This window comes from Ursus maritimus, unplaced genomic scaffold (genome assembly GCF_017311325.1).
Source record: "Ursus maritimus isolate PB19 unplaced genomic scaffold, ASM1731132v1 scaffold_17, whole genome shotgun sequence".
NCBI classification, from domain to species: domain Eukaryota; kingdom Metazoa; phylum Chordata; class Mammalia; order Carnivora; family Ursidae; genus Ursus; species Ursus maritimus.
This window is the reverse complement of record NW_024424119.1, coordinates 11,595,709-11,621,925: the sequence shown is the minus strand read 5'-3', so window position 1 is coordinate 11,621,925 and position 26,217 is coordinate 11,595,709. Positions and strand designations below refer to the sequence as shown.

Genomic DNA, 26,217 nt, shown 5'->3' with positions numbered 1-26,217 from the left:
TGACAACTGATATCCTCTATAGTATCTTAATAAAATGCTAACAATTGGGAGTCTTTATTTACTAGGTGACACAAGTGGTAATTGTGAATTTCATGTAACACCAATAGTTGATGCTTTGCCAAGTGATAAAGTTCTACCTGTGACTGTAATTTACCCTTTACGTTGCTCGTCAGTCTCTTACTCTGTACAAGATTCTCACAGTGTAGCATTCACTTCAGTGAGCCAGTATGAAAGTTCCCCTACACTCCTTACCAGCTTTGTGAGACACATGTTTCGGCTCACCCCATAGAATATTTAAGCACGGTAATTTGAGAAAACTGCGTAACAGGTACATTTCAGATTTGTACATTTTGGCTTTACTGATGTATGTTTGCTATCAGTTCTATCTCACGGTGCTATCGCCATGAAGCATCAGGCAGTGCCGATGCAGGAAGCTTTCGGTATTTAAGCCTAAGAGAAGAGGTGAATCATAAAAATGAAAGGCCTATTTTTCCTAATCAGTTCAGGGGATCTGGTTTGATATGAAGCTGGCTTCTAAAGATGACAAACAAACATGCTAGTGGGTGCAACCCAAGAGTTCCATCTTCAGAGCAGACCCGAACACCAGAGTGGCTAAATACCAGAATTGATCTGGTTTCTTGCAGGATATGCCCTTTGGCCAGGTTTCCCAGGGTACATCATTTCCACTGGGATCTGCCTGGAACCAAATGGTCTTCAGTTGGCAGTGAATTCAGTGAAGGAACGACTGTCTTTCAGACCATGTGCAGGCCTGGGGGACACAGAAAGGAATAAGACTTGGACTTGATTTCAAGAAAGTCTTACTCATTAGAGTAAGTTGACATTTTTCTGAACCTACATCTTACTACTTTCTGCTGTTTATGAAAAGTCTATAAGAATCAGCATATATATATATTTTTCTGTCTTCTGTTTCATGTTTTATAATATATAGTAATTTCAATCAAACCTCTTACTTGTCACATGTAACACTTTTCACTGTCAAATAAAAATCTTTCATTAAAAAATATTACTATTGTACTTTGGATTTTACAGTTTGGAGAAAAATCTAGTCATAGACCACACAGCTCAAGATACAGTTCTGGATTATTATTATTCCAAGTAGACTTTCATTCTAATGCCTCAGGCCTTTACTTTCAGCTTAGAACCATTAGCAACTCCCCACCTTCCCCACTGCTCTCACTCCATGTCCAATTCCCATAGCAGGTTCTGTTCTCCCAAATCTCCTTTTGTGCAAACTTCCTCATCGATGGAACTGAATAACCTCAGGGAGCTTCCAGCCATTATGAGCTAAAACACCAAAGCAATCATCATATGGTTTCACTCATTCATGGAACATAAGAAGTAGGAAGATTGGTAGGAGAAGAAAGGGAAGAAGAAAGGGGGGTAAACAGAAGGGAGAATGAACCATGAGAGACTATGGACTTTGGGAAACAAACTGAGGGCTTCAGAGGGGAGGGGCGTGGGGGAATGGGATTGGCTGGTGACGGGTATTAAGGAGGGCACGTATTGCATGGTGCACTGGGTGTTATACGCGAGTAATGAATCATGGAACTTTACATCAAAAACTAGGGATGTACTGTATGGTGACTAACATAATATAATAAAAAATTATTATAAAAAAAAAGAAAATAAATAAAATAAAACACCAAACCAACGTATCACTCATTTGCAAAGTGCTTGATGGCACTGGAATCCAACATAAACTGAATGTGCTGTTAATGTTAAAATTGTTGCTAGTCTTGCCACTACAATTAAGCTGATTCAAAGAGCACAATATATTATGGAGCTTAATATCCTAGGTCCATTTCGAATCATAAATGATCCTTCCAGTTCTCACATGAAAACAGACAAAATTTACTTGGTAAATGAGATAAATTCTATATTGTTTATCATATAAAAATAAATAAATAACCTAGCTATAGATGCATAGATTTAATTCTTGGTACCTTCCTTGCATCTGGATTTGTGTGCCACCAAATGCTCTGCATACCCCCAACCACAAAAGTATGCATTGAACCTGCTACCGCTGGGCCTTACAAGTGCCCCACCCTCGCGGGTGCAGGACTTACTTGCTGCTGAGGCAGCGTCTCAGCGAGTAGGAGGCTCCTCCGCCGCAGGTGCGCGAGCACTCGCTCCATGGGCCCCAAGCATCCCACAGGCCATCCCGGTCCTCCTCAGAGCGTGCTGTCCTGGAGCTCTGTGAGGAAAAAAAAGGATGGTCAGTATCGTGTCCTCAATGAACCCTAAAACATGTGTCCTGAAGCGTGAGTGTTCTGTATGTCTGTCTGTGGTAGCCTTGCTGGAGATGAAAACATGAATCAGGTTCTTTCCAATTTAATAATGTATATAAGTTTGGGGAGAGGGGTATTTGAGTTTAGGGACCCTGGGCCATGCCCGAAAGGGACAAGACATTGTGCAATGGGGCAACTAGAAAAGGGGGCAAGAAATAGGAGTCTGGGGGAGCGGAAGATAAATTGAAGTCATGATTTTGCCCTGGGCTCATAAGTCCACTTGTCTACTACTTCTTTGTGAAATCAGAAACTGCTCTCAGAGATGTTTCTGCTCTGAGAAGCTTGAAATATGCTTATCAGCATGAACTTCCAAAATTTAACATTTCATACAATTGACATTTTTTTTTTAAATGGAGGAACATCATTTCCAGATGTCAGACTTGTTAATTAGAATGACTGCATGAAGTAATTTAACCTCTGTAATGCAGGATGGCCTCCCGACAGACAGATTTGCTTGTTACTGACAGGCTTCTAGTGAAAATCTGCACCTACTACACAGAAAATTGTTATGTGCAGGTCTTCATGTTGAGCCTTACTTTTCTCGTAAGAGTCAAAGATCAACTTTGTGCCATAGTTAATAGAATAGGCTCTGGAGTTAGAACCTGCCTGGGTTGGATATGGATTCTGTTTTTACTAAGTGTCCTTGAACAATTAAATTACCACCTGCCTATGCTACAATTTCCCTTGCAATAAAATGGGGATAATAGTGTAACCATGCTACTACATGCACGCACACACAGACACACTGTGTAAGAACGTTAGCTAAATGAACTCAACCTAGGACTAGTTTCAGAGTAAAGCACTAATAAATAAAGCCCATAATTATGTTATTATAAATCAAGAATATCATATACATATGTACACAGTTGTATTAGTCAGCTTAAGTTGCCATCACAAAATACCAGACTGAATGGCTTCAACAATAAAAACATATTTTCTCATAGTTCTGGAGGCTGAAAGACAGAGAACAGGGTGCCAGCATGGGTGGCTCCTGGTGAGAGCTTACCCTGTGGGTAGCAGAAGGCAATCTTCTCACTGTGTGCTCACATGGCCTCTGCTTTGTATGAGCATGGCGAGAGAGAATGAGAGAGAGAGAGAGAGAGAGACAGGAGACAGAGCAAGCTCTCTGGTATCTCTTCTTCTAAGGACACTAATCTCATCATGAAAGCCCCACTTTCATGACCTCATCTAAACTAATCACCTCCCAAAGGCCTCATCTCCATATACCATCACATGGCGAGTTAGGACTTCAACATATGAATTGGGGTGGGGGCCACGAATCAGTTCTACAAATAGCTAATGTAAGCTGGAGCCAAATTATTTTACTGAGTAAATTAAAGATGATATCCAAACATTAAAGATGGTATCTTCTCATATCAACCAAGGACATAACTTATGAAAAACTTAAAAATTTCAAAACTGTTTAAATTTGGAAAAACAAACCTCAAGGAAAATATACATGTTAGACAATATGACGATTTCATCTTCAGTCTTCCCTCTGAAGAGAGAGCACAGGCGGTATGCAATACTGTGAAGGGATGGGACGCGGAGGTGACAGGAGGGTTACCTCTTACAAAGCATTGGGGGAACCTGAGGTAATGTAAGTAAAGTGACTGGTGTATAGTAGGTCTACAAGTGGTAACTGGTACTCTTATTGATGTTGTTGTTATTTTAATTTTTGATCCCTTTCTCATGGCCTATCTAGTTATATTCAAGGTGTTCTCATCCACACAGGAGGGGCTCCTGAAAAAGAAAAGAACCATCCTCTAGCCCCTCGGAAAACTATTTATTTTGCAGTAATGGGCTTCCTTACAGATCAGTTGCTATGGGGCTCTGTTGTCAAACTGACGACCCCTTGGACCTTTTAAAACCTGGACAAGGGATGTCAGAAACCTCACCTTAGAGTGTTGGAACTAATGCAAGCTTTATTTAGATTCGTAAATCATTTGCGAAGGGCTAGCCCAAGCTAGCGTATTGGTGAGGAGCAGGGACTGGAAGGACCTACTCAGCCTGGGGTAGAATCCTGTCTCCAGAGACTCTAAGCTGTGACCTTTTGATGCTTCAGTTTCTAATCAGAAAACAAGGATAATAAAGACTAGGATTGTGAGAATTAAAACAGTTCATATATAAAACCCACAAAAGGTTGAAAACAACCCAAATGCGCATCAGTGGATGAGGGGGGGTCATTCAGATGTGATATATACACACAACAAAATATTACGCAGCCTTAAAAGGAAGGGCATTCTGATACACGCTCTAACATGGATGAACCCTGAAGACATCACGCTAAGAGAAATAAGCCAGACATGAAAGGACAAAAGGGACAAAAATTATATGAGGCACCCCGAGTAGTCAGATCCATAGAGACAGAAAGTAGAACAGTGGTCGCCAGGGGCAGGGGCATGGGAGGAATGGGCAATTATCTTTTAATGAGTCCATGATTCCAGTTTGGGAAAATGAAGAGCATTCTGGAGATGGATGGCGGTGATGGTTATACAGCACCGTGAACGTACTTGACGTCACTGAACAGTACACCTAAACACGATTAAAATGGTAAATTTTATATACTTTATCACAATAAAATATATACATACATACATTTTTAGACGTTTATAGGGCTTAAATTAACACGATATAAGCAGTTGCCGCTTTCACTAACATTATTGATTGTTACCATCATTTATAAACACATATGCCCTCTGCGAGGTTGTAGGAGGTGCTCTGGGAAGGTGCTAGTGTTTTTTCCTGCTGGGTTTAGCTGAGACACTCGACTCCTAAGGCATCATCTCTCTGAAAACCCTGATGTTCCCACAGCAGAACCTCCCAGCCACCTGGCACATTGCATTTGCCTGGTGACGCGATCAATCGGTAGTTTGAGGACCCCTATAAAATGTGGAATAGAATGGGTAACAGAAACACAGTGGTTACCCCAAAGTCTGTTCTTTCTAAAGGAAGTATTAAATGAGCTCCAAAGCCTGGTTTTTAGGATTAATAAAATCAATCTCTAATCAAGGCAATATGGGGCACTCTGCTTCCAGAGCTTAATTATATACTGAGGGAGAAAAGACTCTTTGGCAATGAACTATACTTTGTCCATATACCCATTAAATTCATTCCTCGGATTTTTAACGAGTTTATTGTGCATCTTCTGGCTCCCTTTTAGTTTGCTCTGTGGGACTGGAAGAAGTTCTGTTGAGACTTGCAGTATTTGCTGGATGCAGTAACTATTTGTGTGACAAACGTACATTAGTACAATGCGATGTCCCTCATTTTATTCAATTCAATAAGTCTGAGATGAAAACCAACATCACAAATGCTAGGATTCATGAAACCATGAAAATGAGTAAGATGAGTGATTACAAATTGCGATGCTATCCAATTATTACAACTGCAAAATAAAAATAAAAATCCACACGCAGCATTCACGTGTGAATCCCATTTCCATGTGAGATAAGAAGACCAGACTGCCAAATCCTTGGGATGTTTGCCTCTGGCTGCTCTCTGGGTAAGATATTTTGGAAATAATGTATAGTTGAGATTTTGTTTTTCTAGAGAAAAAAATTGTTTCAAATTCTGTGCTGAAGTTGCTTGGATTTTTTTTTTTTTTCATGTACCTTGTCTAAAGAAGCACCCAAATGGCTCTCAGGTGAGGCCGTACTGACTAAATCTCTAACCTCATTGCAGGTTACAAGTTTCGGCACAACTAGACCTACGAAGTGCCCGCACTGCTCTGAAGGAGATCACACGCGAACCCAGAAGTCCGTCATGGGTCTGTTTCTCAAACTGGAACGATCTTCAAGTTGTCTTTTAGCAAGCGGAATAAACATAATTCATGTCAACTGAATCCATGTTTAACGTTAGAGAAGGCAAAGTGGTTTTCCTGCTCCTTAACTGCCAGATTTTTACATCTACAACCACAAATGCCAATGCAGCAATGCCTTGCAGGCCATTTAAGAACTACCAGCATGTGCTTGTTACAGTTTTTAAGAGGGCCTTCAGTATAAACAATTTTTTTGCCTGGTCCAGATGGGTCTAGAGCTTACTCTCTCTTGTTTGGGAATGTGCATTCCTCTTCACCACAGTAGCAATTTTTTTTTTAAAGTGTTATCACTGAATTGCATCTAGCAAGAGAAACTGAGGCAGAAAAAAATAAGGACCAGACGATGAGTTGCCTAAAAGCAATGATGAGAGCCTCTGAAACCAAAAGTCTAAGCTTTTAAAACCCCAGCCAGTGCTTTCCAATTTGATTTCTGTCACATAAACGTAATATTTAAATCTCAGTATCTCAGAAACAAGGTCACAGTGACCAAGAGATCACCCCTGACCTCGCTGCAGGGCATTTCCGCAACAGCGCCAGTTGCATTGGTGAGTGTTTACCTACAAAATGACCAAGAACGAAATGGCAGCCATTAATTTCTGTACATAAGACCAATGTTTCACCTGTGGGTTTATCCAAAAAGGTCAAGACCGCATCTGATATTGAACTTGAGGGAAAAGTTCATTACAAATCATATCCTTATTACCACGCTTACTTTACTTTGTAGTCACTGGATGGGTTAAAATGGCCAATGGGTACCTTTTTTGAGCCAGCGTTTCAGAAATCCAGTGAAGACCGAGAGAAGAAAGGCCTGAATCTTGGTTCCATAATATTTGAAAATTGAGTCTTTGTCTTGAGTTATTCAATTTAGAAAAAGTCTAGCTATTTCTGGATCTGTGGTGCCACGTGATAACCTTTGAATGTAGCATTGATGATGACTGCTAAATCAACTACTTTCTTGTAAGAAAACTCGGCAGTAGACTCCCCGGGGCCAGCCACTCACTGCTCTGGCCAGTGAAGAGGTGATAAGCCTCAGTCAATGACGGCTGCATGGAACGTAGGCTGTGGCCACAGATTGTCATGTACATCCTAGGAATATTGGAAGACGATCAGAATAGCTTCCCTAAATCCCTCAGCCTTGGGATGGTGTCATTTCCTCGCCACGGCTGGTTTACTTAAATGTGGTTTTCACCTGATAGCTTTGCAGTTGGTGTCAGACCCAATTGCTCTAAAATCAATAACCAAGTCTCAGGGGAACGGTGTTAATTAAGCCTGACAGCTATAAGTAGTTAAGCACTTGGAGTAATCACGTGAAGCCAGAGTTCCCTGCCCCCACTCTGCCACCCAACCTTAGACACTGAACCTTAGGATGACCTCCTATGGACCACTTTATCCAGAAGCCTCTTCCTTAGGACAGGTTATGCACGACTTATGAAAAATGTTGTAGGGTGAAGCACAAATTAGCAATAAAAAGACTCTGGAGTTCTATTCAAATGGATACAGAGGCCTTGGAAAATATTTTTTCCAAACGTTGGAACAAGAGGTCGAGCTGTATGGAACTCAATATAAACGGAAGAAGGTGCTAAGGGAATGAGTGATAGGTTTTCGTAAAATGGAAATCACAGAACCCACGGAGTCACATTCTAAGCAAACTGTTTTTCAAACACCAACAGATCTTCAAATGTAGCCAAATGGGTTACTCGGGAGGAGGCAAAGAGCCATTCTTCCTATTTCAAGATCAGCAAAAAGGCACCTGAGTCTCTGGATTTCCTCTCCTCCAAGACAGCATTTCACTTAAGCTGTCTGCAGCCGTGTATGTGACTGCACGAACGGACGTCACGTCCCTCTAAATTAAAAAGAGGGGCAACCCCCCTGTGATGAGAGGACCATTTTTCCACGGTGAGCCCCTGCCAGGCGGAGAGGTCCCCACACAGACCCCTCCTGTCCCCGTACCAAGCTTTGAAAACGAATCCACAGATTCCATTTGTAACTCCCTTACACATCTCAGGTCTCTATAAACCTTATCTAATCTTTGGCTTCTTTAACAATTTGGAATCCTGGTTCTGCCACCAACTTCACGTGGGAGGGGCTGTGATTCCCCGATCCGAGAGCTCACAGACGTTAAGCTGTAACTGGGCTCTTGTAAAAGTCCGTTCGCTTTTTGATGTACGTTCTTAAAGAGCAGAGCGTGTGGATACCGAGGCATGCGCTGTCCCAGATATTTGCTGCTGGCTTTGCTTAGGAAATTTAGATCATCTGGTTCTTATCACAGCTGCACTGCTGGGGGAGATGATGAACTGCCAGTGACACAGTGCACGGTCTTTCGGAGGCCACGGCACGAAGCCTGTCCCTTGCTACCGAGGAGAAAAGTCAGTTCTGCAACACGGCGTCAAAGCTGAGCAGGCCTCGGAAAGACTTCTGGGTGCCTGTCTTCCTTTCTCTTCCGCTGTACCTGTTCACGCGTGCACCCTAGCCTACCTGTCTCCCATTCCCGTCAGGGCGCCTCATGACACCGAAGCCTGGAGGGTTGCTGGTGAGGCAAAAATGCTGGGATTTCCTAAGTACCCGTGTGCCAGGAAGTATGCCAGAATCTACCCAGATTATCGTATTTAATCCTCGCAATGAGCCGTGTTAGGTTGGATTCCCGCTCCCCTTACTTTACTAACAAGAGAACTGAGGCTCGGAGAGGTTGAACAACCTACATCATCCTGTAGGAGAAAGCGCTCGGCTGGGGGTCTCAGGCGGACTGTACTAGTCACGTACTAGTCAACTGGCCTTTGGCACATTGTCAGATCTCTTTGAGCCGAGTTTCTTCATCTGTAAAAGGGGAGCATGGATACTTCCCTTCCTAGGGTGGTCGTGAAGGTCAGCCATGAGAACATACGTCAAGTGCTGAGTGTCCTTTCTGGCATGGTCGTGTGAATTAGCTCATCTCTGCCACAAATATGCACATCCCTCCCCCGACAAGTCACATGGTTAGTACCTGGTTGAGCCAGGTTTACACCTGTTATCTGATAACCTTTCGTTCTGCTTAGCTTCAAACTTTGACCTTCCTTTCCATTTTAAACAGCATTTCTCGGTACATAAGTTTTTAAATATATAGAATGACAAGAACTAATGCTGATTTTCTTCAAAAAAATTATTTTGGGGGCACCTGGGTGACGCAGTCGGTTGAGCGGCCGACTCTAGGTTTCAGCTCAGATTGTGATCTCTGGGTCGTGGGTTTGAGCCCCCCATTGGGCTCTGAGCTCAGCGCAGAATCTGCTTAAGACTCTCCCTCCTTCTCCCGGTGCCCCTCCACCTCTAAAATAAATGAATAAATCTTTAAAGAATTATTTTGTGCTCAGAATTCTTTCTCAAACTGGGAATAACAAATTGGAGATGGAATTAAGAGTCCGTTACTTTTTAGGAAACAAAAACCTGACTCTGCTCGATGTCAAATGCTTCAGTAAGATTCTCATTTCAGAGCTATGGTAACTTGATTTTTTTTGTATTCTTTCCAAGGACAAGGCTGGATTACAGCTCATCTAAAAAACGGCTGAGAAACCTCTGGGCATTTTGGAGAGCTCTGCCAGAACACAGTTTCACAGCCAGCTTAATTAAAATCAATAATTGCTGATGTGAGCAAAGATCAGTATTCAGAAAATTTGCAACTGGTCATTAAGTATTTTGAGTCAGCTTAGCTCGAGGGAAAGCATAGTAAAATATTCTATCACTGTCAGTTTCTATTATTTTAAAAGCATAAGCTTAGCAAATAGAAATATTGTGCTTTGTTTTAATACTGATAGAATATTAATATAAATATTATTATGCATTCTTTCTGATAGAGATTCCAAACTCTAAGTTTGGATGAAAACCTATGTATATGTATATATACTGTATACATATATATATATGTCTTCTAGACTATAATCTCCCAGACCATACATGTGTATAAAGGGATTTTTCTACAGGAAAGACCCTGTCAGTCTGGTTTTCTTTTTCCACTATAATAATTTGCTCTAATTTAATAGTTTGCTCCTGAACCTGGGGACTGCTCAATTAGGAGAAGGCTGAAACCAGTAATTCCATTTCTTTCACAAAGGAAAATTGGACAATAGGAGAATTGTATCCTGTACAAACTGTAGCAGTTAAAAAAAAAATCATTTATTTCTGGGGCGCCTGGGTGGCTCATTCAGTTAAGCATCTGATTCTTGATTTCAGCTCAGGTCATGATCTCGGGATCGTGAGACTGAGGCCTGTGTCAGGCTCCGTGCTCAGTGTGGAATCTCCTTGTCCCTCTTCCTCTGATCCTCCCCCCGCTCGAGCTCTCTCCCTCTCTCTCAAATAATTAAATATTTTTCAAAAAACATTTATTTCCCTATTTGTGCCGACAGTCACCACGTTCTTGGCCCTTTGCACTTGCAAGGGTATTTCAGAGCCTTTACAGTGTGTCCCAAATGTGAAAAAAGCCATTTTACCTGGGGTTCTGAAAATGAAATTGCTCATCTCGGTTGCTGTTTTTTCTATACTTAGAAAATAAAAATCCCCAGTGGAAAATAATATGTAGGCCAAGCACCAAGGAAAACAGTGAAGAATTGTCTCTGGGGGCTTCCACACCCCTCCACTCCCCAAAAGAGGCATGTCTGAAACACCCCCTGAAATGAAATTCCTTCTCCGCTCTTCTTGTGAATTCCTGACTTCCTGGTGAGCCAGTTAGAAGTTTTGGTTTCCGGTTCCATCTCATCTAACGCGAGCCCCGTCCAAACTGTGACTCCAATCAGCCATAGATTCCTTCTGCAGCCCTGGCAAAATCTGCTGGAATGCATTTACAAAACATCTGTAGAACTAACGAAACATCTGAGGCTCTGGAAAGCACATGTTGGGGTTTGGAATCATGGAGAAAGAATTCCTGACAGAGCAAAGGCTCACTTTGTGACTCGTTGAGGAAACTGGAAAGTTAAGAAGTTAATATGGCTTGGAGTCTGATGGACCAAAACTCAAACTGTAATTGATGATTTTAGAACTTCCGATTTTAGAACTTCCGTCACTCTTCCTGGTGTGGACCATGCTGTCATCCGGGCCAAGAAGCTCCCTTGATTCTGAGCAAACCGTCATAGGCCTTCATAGGGTGTAATTTAGGTTCTGTTCCTATGCTTGTGATCGGATGCTTTCTCTCTCCAGTGCCATTTGGATGTTGCGGGATGGATGTTTGGAATTGAAATCTAAAACATTCTCCTTGACTCAATATTATATTTTTTCTTCTATTCTATGTTCTTGTTTCTACTTTTGCTTGCATTCAATTCCCTATACCCAGAAAAAGTAAAAGAATGGTAAGCTCTCCACTATCTCGATATCCTGCTTCATCTGCAATTAGTCGATATTCCATCCGGGCATTCTCAGTTTGCAAGAATCAGTATAGAATAAGCTACATTTAAAGCAAGACATTGTAGCTTTTCAGGATTATCATTTTATACACCAGTTATCTTCCCAATTAGATTGCAAATTCTTTGCGGGCAGGGATTATGCTTGCGTTTTGGAGCTATCTCAGTGATCAGTGAAATAATTATCATACATGTCATTTAGAAGAAAAGTGTAAGGCATGTGGACAAATATTTAATAGATGGTGAAAGCCTTCGGAAATATGTCCTGTTTCAAATCCTAGATTACTTGTTTATTTGGCATTTGTTTTTCAAAAACATACACAGGGCATGGGATAAGCATGGGGTGGGTTAGGGGGGATAAGAGAAGGGGAAAGGAGATGGGGGCAGAGAAAGATCTAGTTACTTAAAATTCCCAAGTCGTGTCGAATTCTGGCACTTCTTTGCTCCGGTTCAAATATGCGCCACCCCCCCCTTCTTCCACACAAGGAAATGAATTTTGTCAAAAGCACTACACCTGTAACACAGACGCATGTTTTAAAAGGCAATAGTTATCTCAACTACCATATCTCTGCATCTTCAATAGATAACGTTCCCCTCTGGGTTTAACCTGCAGCTAGAGTAGCTGCTGGAATAATCGGAATAGTTTCACAAGTTTTGCCGTTTGAAAGGAAATCAAATTGAGGGCCTACTTATGGTCCTGATAATATTTTTCCACAGCCAATGTAAAGCAAACCAACCAAGCATGCCAGGAATCCAGAAGCATCATAATTGCTTGCTATGGACTCATGTTGATAGTCAACAGATTTCTTCCGCGTCTATACCCCATTAGATGCTCCGGGGCCAGGAACTCTTGTAAGTAAGGCACTGACAACCAGCAAGTTGACTTCCTGCTCTGACATGACTGTCTGCCATTCAGATTAACAATTTCACCAGGTCCTTATCCAATTCTCAGTGTCTACTAGCAACTGTCCGTCAGCCCTGAGCTTACTACCCCATAGATCTCTGCCTCTTGGTTGGTGGAGGGACTTATTTTTCTCGTGAAAGTTAAGTTTTAATCCTACATGCTTATGTCTCTGCTTCTGCTCCCTCCCAGGTCCAGCCTGGGGCAGCAACACCTTTCAGAGGATTTATAATTTAGTGGGGAAGAGAAACACAAACGATGACAAAATATTTGACACTCGACTTCCTCTACTTTTCACCAGACACCAAGACTTCTCGATTCCAATTCTGAAACGCCTTTCCCTTCCCTTCCTACCCTCTGCAACCTTTCTGGCACTGTCTTCATTCTGGTTCTAGGGCCTCATGCCTGGCATTTTGCCATAGGCTCCTCATCTGATTTTTTGACCGCCCACCAGTCTGCCCTCCACACGGCTGCCAGTTATCTTTCTAGAAGACAGAGCTAGACTGTTCACTCCCTGCTAAGAGACTTTCTACGGTTCCATGGCTACAGCTGGTGGCATCCAGTAATGGATTCTAGATGTGTTATGAGGACTCAGAAACCGTATGTGACATTTTGGGCGTATGTGTGTTATTATCATACTTCCGGAAAGAGGATTCATGGCTTTCGTTGGATTCTCCAAAAAGGGTTAAGAACCACTGGGTGAGGACAAAGGCCAAATTATTAGTATGGCACACAACACCCTTCCTAACCTGACCCTAAATCAACATGCCAGATTCATGTCTGCTGTTCCTGATGACCTGTGCCCTCTGCACTCCAGGGATGGGCACTGCTGTTTTGTCACACGAGCTGCTTGGGATCTCTGCTATGCTGTTCGTAGTCCTGCTATGGCCTCGACCTCCCTCCTCTCCACCCTCCTCACATCTTATTACTTTCTCCGACGTGTGTGTGCCTGCTCCTGTTCTGAGATGCAGCTGTGGTGCCACCTTCCAGCGAAACGTTCTCTGGTCTCCAGCAGAATCAATCACTGCCTTTGCCTATGTCAATTGGAGCACATTGCTAGGACTTCATACACATGGCTGTGTTAGCATTTATCAGCCACTGTGCTGTAGTGACTTGTTTACACATCCATCCCCAGGAAGGGACTGCGTGTTTCTTAAGGGCCCTGACAAAGATGAATATGCCTTTGTACTCCCAGGACACCGGCTATGTAATCGGTCTCAGTGCATATTCGTTGAATGAATAATTAACACAAGACAGGCTAGGACAAGTTGTAGTTGAGTGTCTAATTCATAACGGCTGTCAGCTTTTGCTCTCATTCATATACATTCAGATTCTTTAAAGACAGAGGGGGAACTGTGTGTGTGTGTGTGTGTGTGTGTGTGTACAAAAGCTGTAGATAGGCAAGGAAATGGAAGAGAAAAAAAAATACTGTGACCCATGGCGGGGGGGAAACAATCACATTTCTGCTGACTCATATGTCTTTTGAGGCCAACTTTAAATTTATCCAAAATGTGTAAAGCTGAAAGATGATTAACCTGTCTCATCTTGCCTTAATCCGGCCTAACCCAAGTCCTAGCTGTCTATCTGCACAAGCACCCTCATCACTGAGTACACATTATTTTAGGGCCCTCCTGTGGGCCCCGGAGAGAAGTGCTTTGTGGGAAGGAGTATGCTGGGAGGAGGAGGGAGTGAGGAATGGTGGGTGAGGGGGTCTGGACTTACAGGCTTTTACCTATAGAAAAGTAAAGAATGATTTATGAAATCATATTTTCATGAAGGCAAAACTTAGACACTATCCCCACAGATCCCAGGAAAATTTAATGTTGACCAGAATTAATCAGGAAAAATGATTTGACGGAAACAGGTTTTGATACAATTTTTAAAGTAAGGATTCCGGACTGGGGAGAACACATTTCCATTAGATTCCCTATAAACATCAATCTAAACATTGACATCATAGAGCTCTGGTGTTTAAAAGAAGTTAATAGAGGGGCACCTGGGTGGCACAGTGGTTAAGCGTCTGCCTTCGGCTCAGGGCGTGATCCCGGCGTTATGGGATCGAGCCCCACATCAGGCTCCTCCGCTATGAGCCTGCTTCTTCCTCTCCCACTCCCCCTGCTTGTGTTCCCTCTCTCGCTGGCTGTCTCTATCTCTGTCGAATAAATAAATAAAATCTTAAAAAAAAAAAAAGAAGTTAATAGAGGCAAAATACAGAAATAAGCTCTCGAAGGCAGGGAACCTGTGATATTCAGCCTTACCCGTAATGTGTAACACAGGGCTTGACACAGACGTCCACGTGCATTGGGCGTTTAGTGTTTAACTGATTTTGGGGGGCAGCACTTTTAATTTTAAAAAGTTCAGAGGATGGACGTGAACAATACTGACGGCGTCAAGAGGCCAACAGGCTGGGATTTAGGACTTGCTCATTGTGCTACTTTGGACATTCTTTGACTTACCATTGTGGTGTTCTAGGCTCCTTAGCTCTCTGTGCCACAGTTGAAGCCGCTTACAGGAGAAGAAATTTTAGCCACTTTCTAAGACATGCCTAGCCTGAAAAATGTTTGTGGTTCTAAATTAGACTACCTGAGTCAAGCAGATTTACAAATTAATTTTCTAACCTGTAAAAGGAGACCTGAACATTTGCTCGATTTAACTCAGAGAGTTACTGTCAAAATTATTTTTACAACAAAAGTGCTAAAATAGACAGTGTTGACCAGTGCCATTGCTAAAGGCAATTCAAGGAGACATACTCCTAGGGCTTTAGCTGTAAGAATTGTTTTATACCAAAGGAACCAATTCTTGAAACAGAGAATCTCTATTTGGGACTCCTTTTCCTTGCAATTCCCTTTATTAGCATGCAGAACCCATGCCAACTTCTCAACAATAAAAGAAATGCGAAATTATACTCCGTACTTTTTATTAATAAATGTGTACTAGTTTTAAAAAAATCAATAAATACATGTAAGCAAAAGTTTCCCAGATGGTGAGATAAAAGTTTGTAGTTCTGTGGTTTGTAGTTTCTGTATTGACTTATTCCCCATCCAAGTGTTAAGGAATATGTTTTCTTCTTAGAATGTTTCTACTAGAATGGCTCTCGCGGCAATTCTTCATGACATAGTTTGCATCAGAATAAAAACTCTCTTAGTACGGTTCTCTACTGGTATCACTCGTACTGGTTATTTTTTTTTTTTAAGTATTTAGATTTACAGATAGACTTTCAACACAGTAGGTTCTTTACCAAGGCAACAGGGAGTCACTTGCTACCCCCTTGGTGTAGTTTTTGTTGTAACTACAGCAATCAGGATGAGCGTTCTCTAGTTCGATAGTCATTTATTTTATACACGTAATAGCCTGCAATTTTTCTTTCATATTGTGCAGAGTAAATGGATTGCAGAGGTTCCTTATTTTAAATCACTATAAGAAAGACGTTTGTTTTCTAAAAGGATTTGTCTTTGTCAATTTTAATTTGTCCTTGTTATCTGTCAACAGTACACCTACTTGTATTGAGACGGAAAATAATATTGGTGATTAGGGACATCTATGCTCATTGTCTCTTCCTATCTCCCAGTCAAATTTGTGAAAGGTATCTACAGTTTTGAGTTGGCTAAATTCCCTGTCCTGTTAGCATTTTAAAATCATAATTGAAAACTATCATTCCGTATTATATATATGGGAACTAATACAATCTTCCATTCATTTGTAAGTTAAATGACAGTGTTAAGGAGCCCTTAGCAAAGCCACTTATTAAAGGTTTATTAGCATAGGGGACACAGTACATTATTTTGTGATTCATGTGAGCCTGTCTTTGACCCTCAAGGCTTAATAAAGCAGGAGCAAATACTGTTTCTTGGAGAATCTGTTAAACTTCTTATTTTTTTTTTTTTTTGCTTTCAATGCGCAAGCATTTTGAGTCTGTCATCTTTTGGTTTGTGGCAAGAATAATTCTTTCTCCTTCAGCACCATTCAATATTATTTACTGGTGGAAATACTACGTCTATGCATGGCATTAACCATGTTTAGTAATGTGAAAAGTTAATAGATGGCTGTCTAAAGTAATGTTCTAATCGCTAAAATGCCTCAGGAATATATTAAAATGGATCTTGGCCACAGACAATATCAAGATTGCTGAGAGGCACCACAGGCATCTTTTTTAAAGCCTGTTTTGTAATAAGCACAGAAAGTGAAGGTGCTAAATCATGGTTTACTACCCCATTTGCCTCCCTGCCTCCCTGTCTCTGCTGCCGGGCCTCAGAAATCAATTTCACACACGGCTGCTATCAGCATTCTTTGAGCCATAAGACTCAAGCGCTTTCTCTTCTTTTTATTAAAACCAAGCTCACTTTTATCTCACGGCTCCTGCTTTTTGTTTTCTGCCTTTCCTTTCCACTGTGTCAGTGGTGAGAGTTCAACTGCCTCCTGACTCCTTGCCTTTCACTTCTGAACTTCTGGAAAGGCTAATCCACGTCCACTGCACCCACTTCCTCAACACACTCAAATTCCTTAACGCTTTGCAATCTGGCTTCGGCCCCACCACTTGAGTGACGCGGCTTCTCTGAAATTCATCAGGATCCAGGAATTCGCCACATCCCCTGGCCTTCTCTCAGACCTTGCTGGGGGACATGCTCCCCTGGCTTCTTTGGCAGTGACTACTGGCCTGTTCCTCCCCTGCCTTTTCTTACTCATCCTTACTAGTAAATGCTGGAATCCTCAAGGTTCTTTTCTCTCTCCTCTCCTGTTGATCTCACCCACTTTCCCTCCCTTGAACTGTCTTTTCTTTGTAGACGATACACAAAAACCCCTCTACCCTTATCTCCAGGACTCTATTTCCACTTAGCCCGGATGCCTTGTCAACATGTCCAAAATCAAACTCAGGACCTCGGTTCTCCATCCTTTCTCTCTCTTTTTTCTTTTTTTAAAGATTTTATTTATTTACCTGCCAGAGAGAGAGAGACAGCCAGCGAGAGAGGGAACACAAGCAGGGGGAGTGGGAGAGGGAGAAGCAGGCCTCCCACTGAGCAGGGAGCCTGATGGGGGCTTGATCCCAGAACTCCGGGATCACGCCCTGAGCCGAAGGCAGCCGCTAACGACTGAGCCATCCAGGCGGCCCCTCTATCCTTTCTCTTAATACACTTAAATATACAAATATTTCTTTCTTTCTTTTATTTTTTTTGGACATCCTAGTACCAATTATTTCTGTTTTTATTATTAAGGATGATTTCTTTTTAAAATTTTAATTACCATTTATTTTTTATTCTGTTCAGTTAAAGATTTTAGTTATCAGAGAGAGAGAGAGCGCATGAGTAGTGGAGGGGCAGAGAGAGAAGCAGGCTCCCACTGAGCAAGGAGCCCAATATGGGACTTGATCCCAGGATCCTGGGATCATGACCTGAGCCGAAGGCAGACACTTAACCGACTGAGCCACCCAGGTGTCCCTATAAACATTTCTATACAATATTTCCCTTCCCTCTAACCTCTCCATGCTCCTCCCCCTCATCCCACCCAACCCATGCATGCACACACACACACACACACACACACACACACACACGCAAACAAGTGCTTGTACTATATATTTTACTTCGGCAATGTATCTCCTTTCTATTCCCTCTTTCCCATTCCATCTACTGGTATCCTGAATTGGACTTGTCTTACCATCACCCACATGGTACATAACTGATGTCTCAGTCTGCTTCCAGCTCAGTTCCTCTGTAGCATTGCTCTCAGTGAGTCAAAACTGCTGTAGGTAAGGCTGGACTGGTGGTCTGGGATGGGGCCTTGAGTTCCAGCTGAGGGACTGGTCCTTGAGTAGGCTGACAGCTAAGCCAATGAAGGCTTTCAAGCAGGGCATGCAATGATTGGAGTTTTACAGGTTCAAAGTCCGGACACATATTCACTTGATTCTCATAATACTTCGACGAGGCACAGAGAGTTTGTGGGCATTTTAGAAACAAAGGAACGGCTAGGGTTGGTGGATGGAGAGTTGCTGTAAAACGGACTAGAAAGAGACCCACCTTAGACTCACTTCCCCAACAGTTAAGAGGAATTTAGAATCTTCATCTCTAATTAAGTGGGATAAGGATGGGTAAGTCACCCAGACAGGAGTGGAACTTGGCTGTCAGGAGAGCAAAGAAATAAGACCAAATACTTAATCTAACACAATGGCCATCCAGAAAGAGGAAAAGAAAGAAAATAAAAAATTAGGTGACTACTAAATGCAGAATACAAACTATCCTCAGAGTATCTGTTTTACTTTGTTTCTTTAAATCGGACTCAGAAAGGTTCTCATTTCTATCTTGTATAAAATGTTTATGGTTCCTATTTTTGAATAATTTATACATTCAAATGGCTGGTAGATGATCCTTCAGATTATACTACAACCTTTTACCCAGGAGAGTTCCAGGTCCCTGTATGAAATCTATGTAACATAATAGGATAATCATCTTCACATTATGCATCATAATTCCCTCTCCCTCTCGCTCTCCCACACACATATTTACAGTTTACAGGGGGCATTCACATCAACTATATGAATTCTTTGAACTGGTATAGCATTCCTATTTTAGGGAAAGGGGGCTCTTAAGTTTTGTTTTGGGTAGGGAGGTTTCCATAAAGCATTTTCTTTTTTTTTTTTTTTTTGAAGATTTTATTTATTTATTTGAGAGAGAGAACACAAGCAGGGGGAGGGGCAGAGGGAGAAGCAGACTCCCTGCTGAGCAGGGAGCCCAATGTGGGGCTCAATCCCAGGACTCCAGGATCATGACCTGAGCTAAAGGCAGACACTTAACCAACTGAGCCACCCGGGCGCCCCAAAGCATCTTCAAAGATCAGAGACAAATCCCCTAACAGGTGCGAGGTATTTAGAACTTTTAAAATATTCAATTAGATCGGAGGTTATCAACTCTAGCTACATGTTTAAAGTACCTGGGAACTCAAGAAAAAAATGTCGCAGCCCCTCCCCAGACCAACTGAATCTGAATCTCTTGGGGGAGAGAGGCTGGTGGCGGCCCAGCCATTTTTAGTTCCAAGTTCCTATGGTGACTTTGATGCAGAGGAGGGTTAGAATTCTGAATTAGACAAGCATTTATGAGTGAATTCACACGATGACTTTCTGGAATCAACCTTTATCTTTTTTCTGTTTTAGATTCCCTAGCTTCAGTGGGCTTCAGACCATTCACCCCCATCCCCCAACTAAGAGGGATCTCAGGTTTTTTCTCAGTCTCTTTCTTTGAGATTGCACGGGAGACTAGTCACCAGCCAAAGCTGTTGGCTGCCTTGAACCAGAAAAAGATGAGAATAGTTTCTGGGAGTGAGATAGAGGAATTTCAGCCTGGAGGAAGAAAGTAGTCACCACTGCTGATGTTTACTGGGCACTTGCTATATGTCTGAGGTATGGTGCTAAGTATGGGGCATGAACTGTTTTATTCAACGTCAACGTCACGATAATCCTTTGAGGTAATGTTACTGTTGATCGCTGTTTTGCAGACAAGGAAATTGAGACACAGGAAAAACAACAACAACAACAACAAAAAACCAAAAACCAGAAAGGTCACGCTGGTGGAACCAGGATTTGAATCCAAGCGGTCTGGCTCAAGAGTTCCTGCTGTTCACAGTGACACCCGTTGTCTCAGACTGGTGTATATCAGAATCACCTGGAAAGCTAATAAAGTACACAGGAGCCCGGGCTCACTGAAGGAGGAGGAGTCTGGGCCTTCATAACTTTAACAAGTGCTCAGCTGCTTTTGATACTGACCAAACTTCGGGAACTACTACTGGCTCGCAGCACATTGCTTACAGAGAAGACCGCGGAGGCCGATGTACATTAAGAAGGAAGACCCAGCCGGAAGGCAGTTGTCCTGGGTACGGAATAGAATAGAAGTGAGCTGGCTCGATATACAAACACTCACGTTCTCAGATTGGCAAGCAAAGACAGGAATTCTCTTAGGTGAACGGATGGTGAATGGCAGGGAGAGAAGGGAGGGGCCCATAATCCTATTTCTGCATCTGAATCTCCAGCCTAGCTTTGCTCCCATCATTTAAATATTGCAAAGTCCCTGATACAGTATTCATTCCATCAGCTCCAACATGATAGTGCTTGAAGTCACACGATTATTTTATGTACCATTTAGAATAAAAAAGCCACTCATGAAACTGTTAAGTGCTATTAACTTTTTTTTAAAGATTCTACTTATTTATTCGACAGAGACAGAGACAGCCAGCGAGAGAGGGAACACAAGCAGGGGGAGCGGGAGAGGAAGAAGCAGGCTCATAGCGGAGGAGCCTGATGTGGGGCTCGATCCCATAACGCCGGGATCACGCCCTGAGCCGAAGGCAGACGCTCAACCGCTCTGCCACCCAGGCACCCCAAGTGCTATCAATTATGAGACACAACAAAGTTTCTAAAATCAGAAAAGAATTGTGTATCTCAGGATCGATGAAATACGGTACAAGCAATGCACTCTAATGAACTTGGTTCTGAAACTGGAAATCACTCAGCACGTTGGGAAGGCTCCTGCTGACAGAGTCCAAATAACAGAGTTCCAACAACATGGAAAATAGTCTGAACTGCAGATTTTCATAGAATTGGTTTGCTATAAGAATTGAATACACATAGACCAAAAGCAAAGGAATTCAAACCACTTTTTAGGGTTTCGTACTCAGATTTCTTATCTGTGAAATGGGTTGTGATGAGGCTTATCTGAGGGGAGATACGTCAACAAATAGCACAGTACTTGGCACCTAGGAAAAGACTGAAAATCCCATTTTTCCCTTTTGCTAAGTTTGAAAAGATTTTCATGTTGTTTGCAGTCAGTTTTGAGAGGAGGAAGGAGAGCAGAAGTGGTAGATGTCCAAAATTGGTATGAAAGTCAGAAGGGCCGTCGGATTTAAAACAAATACCTGCTTGATCATGCTCCAAAGCAAATCTACTTTACGAGGTGAGGCCAAGCTATTATCAATTTTGTACTAATACTGAATAAAGAGCTATGTGCACACAGGAGACTCTTCATAATTAGGAGGAGAAGAAATTATAGTCCCACAGGATTCCAATGCCTGATTAAAAATCCGACACCTCAGCAACTGGATTCGTAAAGAAAAAATATCAAGAATTTATGTGACATTTAACTCACACTTTCTTTAATAAAACTGGGTTATTATTTTTTTAGTCACATTGTATTTTTGGTATAAAAGGATGAGTTTATGAATTTCAGATATGGCTTGATTATTTCCTGAAGACCACAATTAATATTTAATCAGGGCAGAGAAAAACGTAGATCCTTAATGCTGCATCTTTTACTGGAGTTTCACCTGCTTCCAAGGGAACTCCCCGTGCGGGGCCCATATCCGAGAACGTGGGGAGCAGCAAGAGTTAGGGCAAAGGTATTTGCTGGGGTCCCATGGAGATTCGTAATTGTGACACGAATCTGAAGAGTTTGAATGGGGCACTGTTTGGTGAGAAAACAGGTAAATACCCACCCCCAGGGAAATCCTGCGTGTCTGACTACAGTAATCACCCGAGGTATAAAAGCGACACCATGTTACAGGCTTTGTTCTAGGTGGGGCCACAAAGCTTTCAAAAAGCCACGAGTGCCCCCTTTGAAAGGGGCTCTACTTATTTGGAAAGGTTCACTGAGAGCGCATAAAGGGTTAAGTCAACACAGCCGAGCAATCCCTGCAGAGAGGCTGGGCCTATGTTTCACTCTTTCCTGAGACAGTGATGGAACGTTCTTAACATTTTGGGATACTGATATGCTTTGTTGCTTTGGAAGGCCTTTCGTATTCTACGGAGGGAAAATCTCTGACTGTAGGACAGAATTTTGAAAGCAGGGAGACCTTGAATAAAATGGTTCACTCTTTCCCACATTCATTCAGCACGCATTTAAGCACCCACTCAGCGCCAGGCTGCGGGCTGTCTGCTGAGCCGTGGGACCTAAAGAGGCCTAGCACGCAGCTGGGGCTTTCCAGTTCTGTGAGGCCTCAAGATGTAAGGCGAAGGGGGGTCATGGTTTTTCCTGCAAATAGCGAGAATACATACAACTGGGCGCACCCCCCTCTTTTCTACCGCTGCTGCTGCCTACGGCCGCTCTCCAGGAGAGAAGCAGCAGTCCTTTAGGCCATGCCTCTCCACTCCATGTGGCAGCCACCACTGTCTTCCTAAAACACAGCTTTGGGTCAACGCTCCTGGCCATGGCATGCAAGGCCCCGCATGAGCTGGTGATGCTCCGGCCACAGGAGTTTACTCACGAATCCTGTACCTCGCCTCTCTCTTCCTTCCCCTGTGCCTCTGCCCATGCAGGTCCTTCTGCCTGAAATGCCCCCTTTCCTTCTTGTGTCTGCCTGGTGAACTTCCTTAAGACTCACTTTAGATGTCTCTTCTTTTTTTTTTTTTAAAGATTCTATTCGTTCGTTCATTCATTCATTCATTCATTCACAGAGTAGGAGCAAGGGGAGGGGCAGAGGGAGAGAGAGAATCCCAAGCAGACTCCCCACTGAGCGTGGATCCAACGCAGGGCTCGATCCCAGGACCCTGAGATCATGATCTGAGCCAAAACCAAGAGTTGGATGCTTAACCGACTGAGCCACCCAGGCAGCCCTCAATGTTCCTTCTTTCGTGTCCCCCTCACTGACCCTCCAAACTGAGCTCCTGTCTGCCTCGCACAGAGCCTGGGAAGGACAGGCGAGAAGTGTCAGCTTCCTTGTCCGGTTTCCCTCTTTGTGCTACTGCAGCACCTTATAGCCTCTGCTCAGGCTCTGTCTTAACATTTTAGAACTTTGTCCAGAATCTGTGAGTTTTCTGGGGGGCAGGGGTAGTATGACTGTGTCTTGTTTATCTTTGTGTCCCAAGCAAAGTGTCTGGCATAGAGCAGCCCAGGCCATTAGAAAGTTTTCACTGGTACGAAGAATTAGAAAAGATAAATCAGGACACTGGTTAGCTTTCCATAAAGCTAAATGTGTTTAGTCAGATTGTCTTCTGAAAGTTTGTACTTGGAACTTCTGGCTTATTCAAAGAACCTTTAATTTCTTGCACCACTAGACAGCGCGGCGGAGCTGGTCCAGGAAAGAACCCTGCCTGAGTTCGAATCTGCACTTCGCCACTACTAATGGTAATGACCTCTCTGTGCCCTGTTGCCTCACCTGGAAAGTGGGGAAAATAATCGTAACCAGTCCATAAGATCGTTATCAGCGTTCGATAATTAGATATGTGTAAAGTGCTTCCCACCCTGAAGCAAGCACTCTCCTCATTTATGAAATGAAGGTGATAGAGCCTTATTTTATTGATGTCCTTACTTAACAAAATTAAAAAAAAATTAGAAATGTTGTATTTGTTTCCTATACCTATCTACCTGCAAGCACATCTTTATTTACTTTTGAAATTTTAATCGTCTGTGAAATCCCAAAGTCTGGGAATCATTGTTTTCAATGATCTAGAACTTGAAACGGACACAAACCACTGGATGCGTTTCTTAAAATCGAGATCCTGAAATCTGGAGGCAACAGTGTCCCACTGAGGTAAGTCCCAGTTACACCAAACTGAACTTAGCCAAGGGGAACTGTCAGGGGTAAGAAGAGCTGCCTCAGGCAGGTTGGGGCTGGTAACAGAGACATGACAGAGGTAGTGGAAAATCAGAAGCCCTCTTCGCAGAGAGCTGAGGCCATGCCGATTGGTCACCAGCGTGAGGCCTGAAGATTCATAAAGTTCTTGCACACAACTCACTTTTGCAGAGCAAGCTAAACCTTTTGAGGAAAAAAATCTACTGTCATTAGTGTTCTTATGCCACTGATTGGCTTTTTATTCACTGGAATGAGAGCTTACCTTAAGCATAGTTCTAACACGGAGAAGACAGGTGTTTATGTATCAATAAACACAGAGACAGAGTAATACCAGCATTAGACCTATTTCAGTATGACTAAAAAAGAGGATTCCAGAAAATAAAAAAAGCGTAACTCAGAGAAGTGACCTTAAGTATAAATCTTTAGAGTTTTAGAGTTTTTCCTACACATTCTTTCCTGAATCACAATAAATAATGAATTAATGTGTCTATTTCTTTAGGCAGAGACCCCCTTACATCAGCAATAGTTAAATACACAGTTTAAAGAAAATAATATCAAGACAGCAACATAAAACCAATGGAAAGTTCTGGCCAATTAATTCCCGTCCTCCCTGCTCCCCATCTCAATCCTTTTTGACATTCTATATGGAAACACCTGTCTCTGGAACCATGTCTGTTCTGTTCAACACAGTATACCCAGTACTTAGCATGGTGCTGACATACACACAGGCTCTCAGTGAATATGCTAATTTGCACTGAGGGAAGGGGAGGGAAGGGAAGGGAAGGGAAGGGAAGGGAAGGGAAGGGAAGGGAAGGGACTAACGTTTCTTGGTGACTTACTATGAGCAAGGTCCCAAATGAAGTTATTTGCACATAGACATCACCAAATTTTTCACATTTTTCATTGATATGGAAAGCAAGAGAAATGAAATCTATTGATACGACACAGGTTTAGGGCAAGCGACAAGTTTTCCAGACCTCAGTCCCCCCCTTCCTTGCCAGGTTATCTCGATGTTTATAAACCAACAATGATCCTTAAGTTTTTACTCAAGATGATTTTCCAGCAGCTTCGTCGATTCCTCGCTTTCTTCTACATATGCCATTTCAACATTCCAACCCCTCTCTACCAAGGCCAGCTTGGCTGGCTCTTACTTAAAGGTCCCAGAAGACATAATAGAAAGAGAATGAACTCTTTTTCAAAGCAGTACTCAGGGCCCCGGGGTGGCTCAGTTGGTTAAGCATCTGACCCTTGATTTCAGCTCAGGTCGTGATTTTAGGGTCATGAGATTGAACCCTGCAATGAGCCCTGCATTGGGCTCCCAGCTGAGCTCAGATTCCCTCTCTCCCTCTCCCTTTACCCCTCCCCAACTCTATGCGCATGCTCTCTCTCTCTAAAAGCAAAACAAAAACCAAGGAGTACAGACTCAAAGAGATCCAGATTCCAGGATCTGACCCACTAGGTTTTCCTGGAAAATATGTCTCAAATTTCTTTGCAAACGTTTATATTTTACATTCAATTATCTGCAAAATGAAAGGGCCGGGACAGGTGATTCTTTTATTCAAACAACAAACTGACATTGAACACTTTGTAGATATCAAATTCTTTGTCTGGTGCGGGGGATATAAATACATCCAAGACAAAATGAAACCAAACTCCTGCCTTCAAAGAGATCCCTGTCAATTAAGGTCACATTTTATGCCATCTTAAAGATTTCTTTTAGTTCTCAGACACTGTGAATTTGTGTCCTGAGGATCCAAATATCAGTGAAACTCGCTCTGTAACAGTAATATCAAAGCATGTTTGTTACCTCCGACTGGCTGCATGCCGCAAAGTCAGAATAAAAGCGTGTGCCACATCAGAGAAATTATATTCGGTTTCAACAAAAAACAGTTATAACAACAATAATGAAAAAACAGGCTATTTTAAAAAAACCAAAAACCAAACCAACAAACAAAAAAACACCTTTCCCCGAAATCTCACTCCAGCTCCTGAACAGTAGGGGTTCTTATTGTTTCCATTGTACTTTTGTGTTTCTGGGTCTGCGGATGAAGTATGGTATTTGCACAATACTCTGGCACACTTCATACGGTGACTGAGACGCAGACGGCAGGTAGGCTGAGAAATTGGACACCCTACCATACCTTCCGATGGGGACCAAATGAGGTATAGTTATTTTATTGGACAGTTTGAATTTATTATAGGTTGCTCATAATTTCCTGTCTCATTTCTTTAGTGCTCTTGGAATTTATGTCAGGATGTTTTAGGTTATCATACTCTTTC

At 42.5% G+C, this 26,217-nt stretch overlaps 1 protein-coding gene across 1 annotated transcript in view; it reads right to left on the bottom strand.

The window, feature by feature from the left end:
- The window catches only part of ADAMTSL1 (ADAMTS like 1), a 376,065-nt gene that overhangs the window by 341,159 nt on the left and 8,689 nt on the right, over positions 1-26,217 (bottom strand). Inside the window, exon 2 of the mRNA XM_040631464.1 lies at positions 2,088-2,215. Coding sequence (XP_040487398.1) covers positions 2,088-2,215 — 128 coding nt within the window. The remainder of the gene's footprint in view (positions 1-2,087; positions 2,216-26,217) is intronic.